The 15,651-nt window shown below is 18.3% G+C and overlaps 6 protein-coding genes across 6 annotated transcripts; 4 read left to right on the top strand and 2 right to left on the bottom strand.

Moving 5' to 3' along the window:
- Positions 1–713: 713 nt before the first annotated feature.
- On the bottom strand, positions 714–3,132 carry PRELSG_0935600 (conserved Plasmodium protein, unknown function; the record flags this gene model as incomplete). Its single annotated transcript, XM_028676804.1, has 2 exons — positions 714–1,017; positions 1,274–3,132. The coding sequence occupies 2 exons, from the start codon at positions 3,130–3,132 to the stop codon at positions 714–716; spliced, it is 2,163 nt and encodes a 720-aa protein (XP_028533256.1).
- A 1,748-nt stretch (positions 3,133–4,880) lies between these two features.
- Positions 4,881–5,623, top strand: PRELSG_0935500 (conserved Plasmodium protein, unknown function; the record flags this gene model as incomplete). The annotated part of the gene is made up of 2 exons (XM_028676803.1): positions 4,881–4,941; positions 5,265–5,623. 2 exons carry the CDS (start codon positions 4,881–4,883, stop codon positions 5,621–5,623), a joined length of 420 nt encoding a protein of 139 aa, XP_028533255.1.
- A 1,085-nt stretch (positions 5,624–6,708) lies between these two features.
- PRELSG_0935400 (conserved Plasmodium protein, unknown function) lies at positions 6,709–8,799 on the bottom strand (the record flags this gene model as incomplete). The annotated part of the gene is made up of 1 exon (XM_028676802.1): positions 6,709–8,799. The coding sequence occupies one exon, from the start codon at positions 8,797–8,799 to the stop codon at positions 6,709–6,711; it is 2,091 nt and encodes a 696-aa protein (XP_028533254.1).
- Positions 8,800–9,281: 482 nt separating this feature from the next.
- On the top strand, positions 9,282–10,880 carry PRELSG_0935300 (conserved Plasmodium protein, unknown function; the record flags this gene model as incomplete). Its single annotated transcript, XM_028676800.1, has 2 exons — positions 9,282–9,608; positions 9,771–10,880. 2 exons carry the CDS (start codon positions 9,282–9,284, stop codon positions 10,878–10,880), a joined length of 1,437 nt encoding a protein of 478 aa, XP_028533253.1.
- A 560-nt stretch (positions 10,881–11,440) lies between these two features.
- PRELSG_0935200 (apicoplast ribosomal protein S14p/S29e precursor, putative) lies at positions 11,441–12,068 on the top strand (the record flags this gene model as incomplete). The annotated part of the gene is made up of 2 exons (XM_028676799.1): positions 11,441–11,846; positions 11,965–12,068. 2 exons carry the CDS (start codon positions 11,441–11,443, stop codon positions 12,066–12,068), a joined length of 510 nt encoding a protein of 169 aa, XP_028533252.1.
- Positions 12,069–13,075: 1,007 nt separating this feature from the next.
- PRELSG_0935100 (UVB-resistance protein UVR8 homologue, putative) lies at positions 13,076–14,344 on the top strand (the record flags this gene model as incomplete). The annotated part of the gene is made up of 1 exon (XM_028676798.1): positions 13,076–14,344. The coding sequence occupies one exon, from the start codon at positions 13,076–13,078 to the stop codon at positions 14,342–14,344; it is 1,269 nt and encodes a 422-aa protein (XP_028533251.1).
- Positions 14,345–15,651: the final 1,307 nt, after the last annotated feature.

The following is a 15,651-nucleotide window of genomic DNA, read 5'->3' as shown; positions in this document are numbered from 1 at the left end:
AATATAAAAAGGAGCTTTTATAATCACACGCATTTATCAAATAAAATGAAATATAAAAAAAAAAAAAATACACATGCATTGTAAAAAGTACAAACGTATTTCTTATAATTAAAAATTTAATACGTTTTTTTTTTTTTTTTTGTATGCAAAAAAAAATATTTTTAAAATAGAATGAAATTTTCCTAGCATATTTATTTCTGCATTCTAATTTTTATAAAATATTTTAGTTTAAACAAAATTCATTTTATAAATATTTTTCTTTTTAAAAAGTGAGTTATTTCAAATATAGTAGTTGATATATTAAAATGCACTACATGCTTTAAAGAAAAAAAAAAAAAAATGCACTAAAAAATTATATAAAAATACAAAAAATATTTAACGTATTAGATTTTTTCTTAATTATAGGATTATGATAGATTTTATTTTAATTTATCTTTTTATTTTAGATTGTTCTTTATTAAGATATTTTTTTCTTAATTTCTTATTCATATTTAATTATTTTAAGATAATTTTAATAATTTTTAAAAATAAATTCTTTCAAATGTATTACTTTTTTTTTTTTATCTCTAAAATGAATATATTTAAAAATAATCCAATATTTTTTGGTAGTTTTAAAGTATTAATAAATCATCTCATTTTTTTATAAATAGCTAATATGGATTTCTTATTAAGTAAAAACATAATATTTTGATTTATTTATTTATTTTTTTTTATTAAAGTTTTTTAGATATAGAGTTCATTTTGTATATCCACTTTATCTGTTTTTCATTAAAATCATTTTTCGTTAATTCTTCTAATAATTCATTATATTCTTTTAAGCTATTACTTCTTGAATAATTTCTATATTTTTCATTAAAACTAATGTAATTGTCATCTATAGGGTAAATAAATTTCAATTCTTTTGTAACTTTAAAATTGTCCTTTAATGAATTCGTCTTTTCATTTAAATTTATTAATGTGGTTTTTAAAATTTTGAAAAGTTCAATTTTTTTACGTATAGCATCATCACATTTTTTTCTGAAATAAAAAATTGAAAAACAACAAAAAAAAAAAAAATCTAAATATATAATATTGAATTATTAAGATATTCTATTCTTTATGTTTTCTTTTCTTTTTTATTTTATTTTATTTTGTTATATTTTTTTTTCTTTTTTATTCTATTTTTTTTTATTTTTTGCATTATCTTTCAGTAAATAAATCAAATTAAATTAAAAATATTATGTTATAATATTAAATATATTTAAACTAATAATAAATTTATTCTAATAATTACTTTAAATTATGAGTTTGTTGAAAATATTGTTCTCCATACTTTAATGCTTCATTTAAATTATTTGCATATTCTTCTTTTTGTTTTTCACAGATATCAAGTATATCATTTGAAGTATTATTGTCTTGGATTTTTTGAAACGTTTTTTCTTTTTTTATTGCTTTTTCTTGGTTGTTTATTGATTCATTACGAAATTCTAAAAAATTTTCATATTCCTTATCTAATATTCTATCAACAGTATAAAGCCTTTTCAAATTTTGTAACTCATTATTCTCTTCTTTTTGTAAATATTTCATATTTAAATTCTGATGCCTTTGTATTTCATTTTCTATTTCTAAATTTTTTTCATTAATGCAATATATTTCTTTAAGTATATTATTTATCTCATCTTTCTTCTTATTTTCCTTCTCTTCATAACTTTTAATAATTTCATTTTGTTTTTCAACTAAATTTAAAATATTTCTATGGAATTCTTTTTCTTTCTCTTTATAAAAATTATAATTATGTTGAAATGTTTTATTTAACAGTGATAAACAGTCAAAAGATTCCTCAGGGAAATTTAAAGCTTCTTTCATTATACTATATTTCAAATTTTCATCTAAATCAATATTTTCAAATAAAATTCTATCTAATTTTTGATATTTTTCACTATTTGATATAATAAAATCTTTATCATCTCTTAAATTGTAATTAGCATTTTCTAATTTGGTTAAATTATTACCAAACAAATTTAAATAATCTTTTAATTTTAAATCAAGTGAATAAAGAAAATTCAAAATATTTTCATCAATTTTATTATAATTGCATGGCAAATACAAAACAATCTTCAAATGAATTTTCTTTAAATCACTGCATATTTCATTAGCTATTTTTGATACGTAATTAAAATTAGAAATATCAATTTTTAAATTTCCATATAAGTAATACTTAATTAAATTTATAATTTCATAAACTGATTTTCTTAGTTCATCCGTGTTAATATCTTCTTTTTCATCATCGGAGTTGCAATAAGAAATGTTAAGAAAATAAAATCTATCTAAAATATATTTATTATAATTATTACTCATGGAGGTTTTCACAAGGTTATCTTTTTTTGCTCCAATGATATCTATCGTTATTAATGTGTAAAAAAACGGTTCATTCATTTTTAATTTTTTTTCTAATAATCTCTTCTTTTTTTCTGCAAAATTCATTATGTCTTTTAATTTTTCTAGATCTGAAAATTCAATTGCTTTTGTTTTTTCATTAAATTTTTTTAATTCATTTTTTGGTTGTACATTGGTATGATTACTGACGTATATTTTTTCTTTTTCATATTTAAAAGTGCAACTTTTTATTTTTTTGTAATATTCTTTATTTTCACCATATTCTTCTAATAAATCATATATATTAGAAAAATTAAAAGCACCAAATCGTAATTTATATATTTTATTTTCATTTTCTTTAGCTGATAATTTTTTTATTTTAACAAAAAAGTGTTCTATTAAATTACCTAGGTAATTATCATTTATACAATCATTTTTTTTTTCATATTCTATGTCATTGCTAATAGTTTTAAGATTTTCATATTTATTAAAGGATATAACACACCCATCATTGTTCTCCACATAATTATTTAAAAGACTATCAATTATATCCGTAATTAATTTTTTTTCACCAGTAAAATCATCATCAAAATATTTAATTTCACTAAAATTATTTAATTTTGATTCTACACATTGATTATAAATGTCATCTAACTCTTTTGTGTTTTTGTCTATAATACTTTTCTTAAAAGTTTGCTTTATTTTTATGTATAATTTTAATTTTTCATTACATTCATATATAAGGTTTTTTACTTTTTTCTTACTCTCAATTAGCATTATATTCAACAGAAATAGACAAAATTTTTTTTTTTTAATTACTAAAAAATTAATTATATTTAAATAGTATTTTTCATGATTTTTTCTTATCAGTATTTCTGAGAAAATAAAAGCAGGGGATTTTATTTATTTTAGTGAAGAGTTATTATTTTCATTTTTATATTAAATAGAATATTTATATTTAAAAAAAAAATATATATATTTTAAAAATTATGAATTTTTAATGAAAAATCTTGCAGAGAGAAAAAAAAAAAAAGTGAATATTATCTCTATATTTTAAAATTACTTCAAGTGATACAATGTGATTTAGAAATATAGAATTTTCTATACATTTATAAAAAAAACACAAAAATTATAATAATTATAAAATTAAGTCTTTTCCAAGCATGCTTGAAATAAAAGAGGTAAATAAATTTTTTTATTATAATATACATAAATGCGAATTAATTTTTTTTTTTTTTTTTTAATATATTTCATACAATAAAAACAAAATGAGTGTAATTGCTATATTTATAATTAGCATTATTAATTATTATTTTTATGATAATTATTATTAAAACTATTGTAATAATTAATACAATATCATTACTATATTTTTTTTCTTGCATATTCATTTTAAAATTAAAAAAAAAAAAGTAATAGCATAAAAATAAAAAATTAATAAAAAATTTTGTATTATTTAATGCACTAAATATTTTATCAACTTATACCATATTCCTATTAATTTTCACTTTACAAAACCCCCTGCATATATTAAATGGGTATTTTATTTTTATATTTCTTTCAAATTTACTTTTTGAAAATGTGTATATTATCAATACTACTGTTTAAAGAAATAGTTTTTCCTTCAAATTTTTTTTTTTTACAAACAAAATTAAAAATATAAGAAATATTAATTCATTTTTCTATGAAAATAAATTTTTAATGAGAAAATATTTTATTGTAACCGTAGTACTTAATATTCCTGTTTTGTTCGTTGCTTTGTATTAAAAACAATTTTGCATAATTTTATAAAGTCCTAAATACTTATAATTTTAGATCTTTTTTCTCACATCTTACAAAAAATATTAATATAAAATTAAATATAATTTAATTTCAAAAAAAAAAAAATTTTTTTAATTCTTATCTAAGACAAACATAGAAAAGTTGCCACATTTTTTTTTTTTTTATTAAACATCGGAATGTGTATTTTTTAAAAGTCTGCATGCATTTTTTTATTAATGAAAATAAATATTTTTAGTTAGCCAAAATAAAAAAAGAATTAATAAAAAAGTAAATGGAAAAGATTAAAAACCCAATAAATATGCAAGAAAAAGACAAAAAAAAAAAAAAAAGTTAAAAAGTAAATAAGTAAAATAATAAAAAAATAATAAAGTATAAGAAAAATACATTGAAATATTCTCAAAAACCATAAGAATATAGGAAAAATGAATGCACCATATTTTTTTTGAGAATTTGTTATGAACATGTTAATATTTGTAGCGATATTATAAGGCTCGTTCTTATAAATAAAAAAAAAAAAAGTGTGCATAAAAAATTATTATGAAAGTCCACAATTTTAAAAATATGAAATATAATTCTTTTATAAAAAAAAAAAAAAAGTGAAATAAGTCAATTAAAATTAAATTTTTTGAAATTTTTTTTAACGTTAACATAAAAATTTTAAACAAACGTATTAAATTAAAACAAAACTTGAAAAAATTTAGCTTTTATGAAATTTTAATATCTGATATATTAAATCAATCAAAATGTATAGAACATATTCCGTTGAGCCAGTAATCTACAACACCTATAACTGCGTTTATCTGAGTAATTAATCGTATATAACACTTTCATTCTTCATTTTTTAATTTCTTTTAATATTATATTTCATAAAATTAACTTTTGTGTGTAGTAATATCTTCTTTCTTTTTATTTTCGTCTTTATATATTTTGTGTTTTTAATTTTTTGATATGAAACTCTAATAATTATGTTTGTTTTACCAAATTGGAAAAAAAGAACAAATCAATGAGTTAATAACTATTAGTTAAAATTTTTTTCTTTAATTGTACATTTATCTTTAGTGGTTGTTTACTAATAATTAAACTTATGTTCAAATTTCATTTCCTCTAATTTTTTTTTTTTTTTTCAGAGCCTAAAAAAACAATAAGCAGCCCTTTTTATTATCCTTTAGCTGTGACAGGGGAATATCTTTTAAGTTCAAAGACAGGAGGATGTTGCAGTTCTACTAAAAAATACTCTTTACACCCAACGAGTTATTTTTACCCTTATTATTATTATTATCCTGCATACACTACAACTTATTCTTATTCATCTGATTATTCCTATAATGAAGATAATAGCGAAGAAAAAGAAAAAAATAACTCAGAAAAAAAAAAAAAGTATGAATATATTGATAGAGATAAATGTACACATAATCATTTGTCTGTAGAATCTTCCTATGTTCCCAAAAGAGCTATTTATATACCACCCACTATTATTGTTCCATAATTTTTTTTTAAATAAAATTAAAGCATATAAATTTTTTGTTATTTATGTATATTTATTAGTTTTAGTTTATTTTTTATATTATAATTTATGGGAAATTTAATGTTTTTTTTTTTATTTACATTTTAAATTGTAATTCTTTTATTTTAATTTTATTATTTTTTAAAAAATTTTTATATTTCGGTATAGTATTTTTATTTTTAGACTTTCTAGCTTGTAATTTTTGGTATTCTTTTTAATGCTTTTTTCTTTGTTATTTTTTTTTTGGAAATTTTTATTTTGGGGTTTTATTTTTTATTTTTTTTTTTAGAGGATTAATTTTTCTATGATATTTTTTAATTTACTTTTATATTTTAAATAAATTTCACATTTGTCTTATTAGTTTATAAGAAAACTTTTGCGCTACTATACCTTCTATAATCAATAAAGAAATTATTTAAATTAGATTTAATAATAAATTCTTTTTACTTTGAATTTTCATTAAAAAGTAATTAAAGAATATTCAAGAATATATTTTAATTTAATATAGAAAAAAATAAAAAAAAATTAAAAGAAAAAAAATATTGAAGAAATTCAATTATTTAACTTTTAAATATGATCATTTAAAATTTTAAAAGAGTAATATTCAAAGTTTTTTAAAAGTTATATGATATATAAAATAAGTATAAAAAAAAATATATTACATTTTATAATTTGTTATGATCAGTATTATTTTATTTTATTAATTTTAACAATAATAATCTTGTCTATGAAAGAAAATAAAAAGGTATTACTTTAATTAATTTTACATCAAATACAAAAAAAAAAAATCTAATACCTAATTTTAATAAATAAGGATATAATCAATTATCTATATTCATTTTTTCTTTTTTTTCTTAATTTATAGTTTTTACTTAATATGAAAGGTATTAATTTAAAATATTTACTAAAAAAAATCAAAAATGTTTTAAACAAATTAGCATTAATAATGTAATTCTGAATTTCATAACCCTTAAAAAGCAAATGCACAATTCAATGAGAAAATATTATGTTATAGAAAAATGGTTAGTATATATATATATCCCTAAATGAAAATAACTTTTTTTACATTAAGTATAGTTTAAATTGTAAGTCGTTCTAAACCTTAAAGAATCATTCATATATAAGTCTGAATTTTGCACTGGCTCTGTTAAATTGCTTGTATTTTTATATCCTGTTAAATGAAATCTAGCAGCTTTTATGTGCTTATCCAAGAAATCTTCTTTTTTTGCCATGAAATTATCACGAATTCTTTCTCTTATGACATATGAAGGGCAATATTTATCTAATTCTAAGTTGTAACTATTTACTACATCTTCATATTTTTTAGCATTAGTAGCATTTTTATTATTTAGAATATTTTCACTAATACATCTTTCGCGGCTACTTGTTTGCTTTAAATTTTTTATAAATTCAAAATAAGGTTTGTTTGTGTTTTTTATCCAATTTATCATTGATTTTTCTTCAATTTGATAATTTCTTAAAAAATCATTTATGTTTATATATCCTTTTCTTTGTGTATCTATATATTTTAAAAGTATATTTACATCTTTATTATTTACATTTTTCATTTTCAATTTGTTGAAACATTTATCTAAATCCTCTCTAGTTATATAACTATCTTTATCTATATCTAAATGTTTAAAAATTTCATAAAGTGATAAATAGGATTTTTTAGAATCTTTTTTATCAGAGTTTGCGCTTACGTAATTTGGCTTAAAGTTATTTCGAACTGAATAATCTATTTCTTCAATTAAAAATTTAGCTCTTTTTATTTCTTCTTCATTTAATTCGTTAGTGTAAGATTCATCAATATTTTCTGTAGGGGGAATATTTCTTGAATAAAAATCATAAGCATCTTTTATATTTATATTTTTATTATTTAATGAATCATAATCAATATTCAAATTTTCTATGAAATGTTTTACAAATACTTCATCATTTTTATTTGTTAATAAAGTAGAGATATATGCTTTTATATTAAAATTTGTTAAACCTTCTTTTCTCTTAAAATTTTTTTTTTCTAATTCTTTTAGTTCCTCTTTATTTGAAATTGTTTTATCTATTTCTTTATACTTTGTATCCTTCGTTTTTTTGCCAATAATATCTATAATATGCTTCTCTAATTCTTCTTTTTTTATTTTTTCTTTATCTTTAAATAAATCTTCCAATTCTTTTTCTGTTATTAATTCCTTAAAATCTCGAGAAAATTCTGATGCTTTAGACCTAATATTATCAACATAATTAATTGTTTTCAGTTGAACATCGGAAGGGGTAAAATTATGTTTTAATATTTTATTTTTTAATTTACTGCATACAATTTTATTTACATATTCACTTTCATCATTCCCACATTTTTCATTTATGAAATTAAAAAACTCATTATAATTTATTTCTTCATTCTGGCATTTTAAATTATTTTTTAAAACAAGCCATGAATATTTTATTTTACCATTAGCCATACTTGGTAATATATATTTAATAATATTTTTGTATTCATCATAATTAAATTTCTTTTCTTTTTTTAAACTTTTATCATTTATTTCATTAAATATATGTTTTTTGCTAGTATTCTTTTCTTCATCTTTTCTATTTTTTTTTTCAATTATTTCTTCTATTTTGTATTTTAATCTACTGTCTTCTGACTTGTGTATAAAGTTTAAATAATTCCATAGCTCACTTGCATTATACTCTTTATTTACTTTTTCTTTTATTTTATGTTCATTATTTAAGTTACTTACATCTATTTTTTTTTTACATTTATTTTTTTTAAATTTACAAGGATCTCCCTTAGAATAAATATAATTTTCATCATTTTCTTTTTTTTTATGAAGTTCAATTAATTCTATATTATTCCATTTTATTTTATCTTTCTCAATATTGAGTTTTTGTAATCTTTCTTTGCTGGCTTTATTTATTTCAGAAAATAAACTTTTACGAAATTTTATATTTCTATTTTTTTCTTCATCACTATAGGACTTATTAACTTCAAAGTTTATTTCCAATTCATTATCTTTTAAAGCATTAATATTGCTAGTATATTTACCATTGTCAAAAACTTTTAAAATATTAATAGAATTTTCATAGTCAGATAAATTAAAATAATTTTTTCTGTTTGACTTTCCCGTTTTATGATATCTTTCTTTTTTTTTTGTTGCCATTTATTATATGAATGGATAAATAATTAAATAAATTTTTTTTTTCTATAGCATAAGGGATTATGATACATTAAAAAAATGTAGTTAAAAGTGTGTAAAAATAAGAAATGGAAGTATATCTTATATAAAATAATATAAACATATAATAAAAGAAAAAAAATAAATAAGTATAATTAATTTCTTATAATTAAAATATAGTGTATAATTATATTAAAATTATGGTAAAATTAATTGTCTTTTTTTATTTAGTTTTTTTTTTTTTTTTTTGAATAGTGCATTAAAAATATATACATATAATATAAATTGTATTTTGTATATATAAAAGGTGAAAACTATTATTTTGTAAAACTTATACATTAATTATAAATGTGTACATATACAATATTGTTCTTTTAATACCTTTAAGTTTTTTATTTTTTTACATATACAATTCTTTACCATTTTGTGATATTAAATAGATTTAAAAAAAAAAAAAAATATAAAAGATGAGAAAGAATAAAGAAACTTTTGATAGGAAAATAAAAATTGAAAAAAAATGTATTTTGGATATTCTAAAAGAAAATGATTGTGAAACAATAGAAGAATTAAAAAATTTAGTTACTTTCTTGAATAATGAAAACAAAAGATTACATTCTATGAATATAGAGTCTTTAAAAAAAATAAATATCTTAAGTGTTAGAGTTAAAAATCTAGAAAAGTTAACAAAAAATTATAATGAACAATTTAATCAAAATAAAATAAGTTATATAAAAAAGTATAAAAAAAAGTTAAATGATTTAAAAAACCAAATAAGTATACTAACAAACTATATAGTAAGTCATAACGAAAAAGTGGCATCAGCATAATTTTTTTAACTCCTATAAATTTTCATAAAAAAAACTTATAATAAAAAAAAAAATGAAATAAAAAAAAGTTACATAAAAATGTATGTATTTATACAATTTTTCTTTTTACCTTTTTTTTTTTATTAATAGAAAGATAAAGAAAATGAATATAATAGACTTATTGAAGAACAAGAAAAATACTTTAAAAATTTTTTTATAAACTTAAATAAGAATATAAATTTAATTATATCACATGACAAAGACAAGAATTGCAGTACTACTTATGGAAGCTCTTCTAATTCTAGTTCCCTTAAAATTAAAAATAATGAAGAAACATATCTAGACAGTAAGATAAAAAATAATATATTCTCTTCTTCGTCTATTTCTAATGCTTCCTATTTTGATAATAAAGATATAGAAGAAAAAAATAGCCAAATTTTAAAAAAGAAAAATAAAGATGAGACTATTAACGAAAAATTAAATAACAAAAAACAGAATTACTTAGAAAGTGATATTTCTGATAATTTAAATAAAATAAAATTACAAAAAAAATTATCAGATAATTTAAATCATTCATCAACGAGAAAAGATATAAATAAAAATAAAGAAGATATGTATAAAAATGTTGAAAAAATAAAGAGTTTGAGTGAATCAATTAAAAATATTGATAATGAATTATTACATTTTAAAAACAGGGATTTAAGTAAAGAGAAAAATTGTTCTATTTATTCCAAATATATTACAAAATTGGATGATTCCCTGAACAATTCTTCATGTTTAGAATTTGAAAAGAAGAAAAATATAAAAATAGAAGAAAATGAACAAAATCCTAACTTAGCTGAAAATAAAATATCAGAAGAAAAACTATTAGAAGACACTACATTAAGCAAAACAGTTGAAGGAAGTAAAATAGAAGCACATAAAAAGTTAAACAAAATAATAGATTATAATATTGATATAAAAAATAGATTAAATAATTTGCTCGAAGATATGTATATAGACGGTAATAAAAAGAAAGATAATTTGACCAGTAACGATTCTAATAAAAATATTTTCAATAATTTTTGTAAAACAATGAATTCAAACAATAATTTAATAGATATCTTAAATAATAAATTGAATATTACTTGTTTAGAAGAAATAAATAATAATAAGCCTAAATATGTTAAATTTAATACTATTCATCGTGAAATTATGAACCCTCGCCAAAAATTTTTTAGTCAAAGCAAGAGTTCAATAGACCATATTATTTGTTTATAAAATTTATTTTTCTGAATATAATGTGTGATTATATTTTATTTTATCATGAATTATTATTGTAACTATAAATTATTCTACTAATAAATTTAGAATAATAAAATTATTTAATTCTTTTTTTAAATAACTTTTTGTTATTTTCAAGTTTTTCTTTTTTTTTTCATTTTTTTCTTTTTTTCCTTTTATTTTTTAATAATAAAAAAAAAAAAAAAATATAATTTTTTTTTATAAAAATAGTTATAAGTATAAATTTTTAATAAAACATTAATAGTGATCTTCAAATAAACATAATCTGAAGAATTATTACTATATTTTTTACAAAAGCATTGAGAAAAAAATTTTAAATTTATAAATAAGTATATAAAGAAAAAAAAAAAAAAATACAAGATTTAAAGATTTTTTAACGTATTTTGGAATTTTTTTTTTTTATTCTATTAATAAATGACAATTTATCCTTTTAAATAATAAAAATTATCTCAAGTTTAATGTATTATTTTATTAAAAAAAATCTTTTATAAACAAGTTCTTTATCTCAATATATATTATATTTATGAGAATGTGAAATGTTGAACTTTATAAAATTTTTTCTTACTTATTTAATATTATTCAATACAAAATTTCTGTGCATCAAAGACCAATACGCTTGTCAATTTTTTATAAATAATTACAAATTTTATAAGGATAAAAGTATAAGGAAAAATTATTTAAAAAGAATAACCTATTTAAATTTAAAAAAAAGATTAGACCCAAGTAATAAATACACAGTGATAAAAAGGCATGAAGCAAAAGTTCAAAGGAATTTAAAGAGGAAATACCTTATTGAACAATATAAAGAAAAGAGAGAATTATTAAAAAAATATGTATCTGAAGCATCATCGCCCATTGAATATGTTTTCTGGAAATATAAACTTTCCACTTTACCAAGAGATTCTTGCCCAGTTAGATATAGAAATCGATGTGCAATAACAGGTTAAAAAAAAATATATATATATTTAAAATTAACTGGAAGAAGAAATTATATATATATATATATATATTTATTAATAAAGCCTATATCTTTTTTATTAAATTATAATTAAATTTATAGGAAGAGCAAGAGGTTATTACTCATTTTTCGGTTTGTGTAGACATCAAGCACGTGCACTGATACAAAAAATGTTCTTTCCTGGTTTTGTAAAAGCTAGTTGGTAATATTTTCAGATTTTATCAGAACTTTTGTTAAAAAAGTTAATAAGTAAATTATTAATATTGTAAACATAATTAGAAAAATGGGTGCATAATATTAAAACAAATTTTTTCTCATACATTTTTTTGTTTTTATTTTATTTTTTAAACTTTGCATTTCGCTTAATATATTTGTATAGGTAAAAATTTACATTTTTTTTTTGTATAATTTAAAGAAATAGTTACATCATAAAAATAATTTGCCTACTTATATTCCCTTTTTTGACAATTTATATAGTTGAATATACTTTAATTTTGTTATTATATAATTATTTCTTTTTTTAAAAAAGAGATGATAAAAAAAAAATAAAATAAAATAAAAATAATATTATATTCATAAATTTATTAATTTTTTTATATAATTAAACTTTTCATTATTTTCTGTTTATTTCCTAAGGATAAAATTTTTCCTTTACTAATTTTGCTCTAATTGAAAAAAAAAAAACACTGAAATTATATATATATGCCTTTTTAACATTATAAAAATAGAAAAATTTCATTATTAATATTTCTCTAATATTTTCTATTTTTATTTTAATAAAAAGAGATATATAAGAATTAATTCAATTTTAAATTAGGATATTTTTTTTTATTGTTTATGAATTTTTAAAAAAAAAAATTGTAGGAACATTTTTTTCTATTCAATATTTTTTTTTTTTTTTGAGATTTTTTTTATTTTGTTTCATTTTTTAATATAAATATATATATAAACATGTATTTGTAATTTTTTAATAATATTTCTTATCATTGGTATACTGAAATTTAATTATTTATATGTCATATAAGATTCAATAGATATTAAACGACATAAATACTATTTTTATAAACGAAATGGTAATTTAAATTTTCTTTGTTGTTTTATAAAAACATTAAAAAAAAATAACAAAAATTAAAAAGAGCATATGATATCTTAATAATTTTGCAGGAGTAAATATATATTTCCTTTTTTTTAATTTAAAAAATAAAATTCTAAAATGTTAAATATTTGTAAAAGATTAAACAAAAAAAATTGTTATTTAAAATGTAATGTAAAATTTTTTAGTAATAAAACAAATGTGGATAAAAAGGAGAAGAAATATAACTTATGGAGATGGGGGTGTACTGGTGATAGTATATTTTCTTCAGTAAAAGTTGGAGAAATAAACAAGATGCCTGTGAAAATACCAAATTTTGAAAATGCAAATATAGAGAAGTTATCTGCTGGTTGCAATCATGCAGCTTTTATAGTAGACGGCAAGATATTCACATATGGGTTAAATGATAAAGGACAATTAGGTAGACAATTGGATGAAAATGAAAAGCAAAAAAATTATTCCTTAATCCCAAAAGAAGTTGATATATCAAATAATGTGAAATTTAAGAATGTTTCATGTGGATTTAAACATACTTTAGCTATTGATGAGAATAATGATTTATACAGTTGGGGATGGGGAGGAAATTTTTTTAAAGGTGCAAATGGATTAGGTCAAGGTAATAAAGAAAATGTTACTTCCCCCAAAAAAGTAGAATCATTTAAAAATGAAGATACAGAGTTTGTGAATATTTGCTGTGGTGATCAGCATAGTCTTGCTCTGACAAAAAATGGAAAAGTGTATGGATGTGGGAGAGGAGAGTTTGGAAGATTAGGGAGGGGAAACCATGGAGATCAATTATTTTTTGAAGAAATTGAATTCTTTACTAGCAACAATATTATTATCAAGGATATTTGTTGTGGTCATAGTTTTTCTGCAGCCTTATCAATAAATGGAGAACTTTATGTTTGGGGAAGAAACGACTATGGGCAATTGGGTATTGAAAATAGTATCGGGGATTTATATTCTCACGAAGTATACCCAAATAAAGTCAAATATTTTGAGATTGAAAATATTAAAATAAAATCTATAGCTTGTGGAGATAATCATATGATTGCTTGTTCAGAAAATAATATTATATATTTTTGGGGGGCAAGAGCATGGTTAGAACCAAAGGCTATAACATTAAATCCTAAATATGAAAATAGCGTGATTAAAAATGATATTGAAAAAATAGATGCAGGAGGAAGTTCTTACTATTATTCAATGCTTTTATCTGATAATAAATTGTATTCTTGGGGAAAATATAATTCTTCATGTTTAGCTTTAGGTGACAAAAAAAATCATAATGAACCAACATTAGTGGATTCTAAATTATTTAATAATGAGATAGTTTGTGATATTTCTTGTGGAAGAGGAAGAGTGCTAGCTAAAACTTTGGCAAACAATTAATTCACGCATAAGACAAAAAGAACAAAAAAAATTATATTCCACTACGTCACTTTTTTTAAATAACAATTTTATAATATATTTAATTATTATATTCATTTAATGTATTTATTCTACATTTTTTTATATAAGTATATTCCACTTTTTCATTTTTCATTAATTCATTCTTTTTTTTTTTCTTTTTTTTGTTTTTATTAAAGAATTATATATATATATGCATAAATATATTTTATTTTTTAATAAATATATTTAAATTTTTTTTCTTTTTTTTTATATATATATGTATATATTATTAATAATACTATTTATATTTTTGAAAATATATGTCTTTATATTAGTTTTGTTAAAAAAAAAGAAAAGAGAAACTATGTGATTTATATATTAGTTTAAATATATAGATTCTAATTCAAAATTTTTATTTTTTTAATTTTTTTTACAATTTTTTTAATAAAAAATTTGAAAAAATTCAACTAATGTTTAACTTATTATTTGGACAGCTTCTTAAAAATATAAATTAAATATATTCTTTCTTGAAAACTTTTTTATTTGAAATTAATTTTATTCTTTTACTATATAAGATTTACATGCAATCTTTAAAAGGAGCTTTAATTCTTATAAATTTTTTTCTATATAAGAAATACATTATTTATTTATTAAATAGATAAAGTCCTTATGTATAAATATGCATACTTTTTTAAAATAATTTATATGGAAACTATAATAAATATATGAAATAAATGTATATGCAATGTTTCCTTTTCATAGTTTTTCCTTATTATTAATAAAATAATTTAAATTTAGAGATTATCTGTTCAAATTACACATAAGCATACGAAAAAAGAATACATTATTACTAAATTTTATTTATTGCTTGGTAATAGAAAAAATAAATAATATTAATAAAAATAACCTTATAAGAAAAAAAAAAAATAGGAATAATTTGAAGTTTATATTATTATATAAAAATATTTATGTTTGGAAATGGGGAAAAAAATTGTTAACATTATTACACTATTTTTTTTTTAAATTTTAATTTTCCATTTTAAGACTTAAAAAATGGTTATCTAAAATACACTTTCTTTAAAATCATTTTGCATAAATATAATATTAAAGATATAGAAAAAAGCATTAAAAAAAAATTAATTTAAAAATTAAATATTTATTAATTTAAATATATTTTTCCTATTATTTTTTAAAAAAAAGTTTCTCATTCACCTTATTGCTATTTAAAAAATATTTCTTTACAAAAATAAAAAAGTACATATTTGCCAGAAATTAAAACTAAAAATTCCTTTTTAATATTTATTACA

This window comes from Plasmodium relictum, assembly GCF_900005765.1.
Source record: "Plasmodium relictum strain SGS1 genome assembly, chromosome: 9".
Lineage (NCBI taxonomy): Eukaryota > Apicomplexa > Aconoidasida > Haemosporida > Plasmodiidae > Plasmodium > Plasmodium relictum.
The sequence above is the reverse complement of the archived record's forward strand: the minus strand, read 5'-3'. Positions and strand labels throughout refer to the sequence as shown.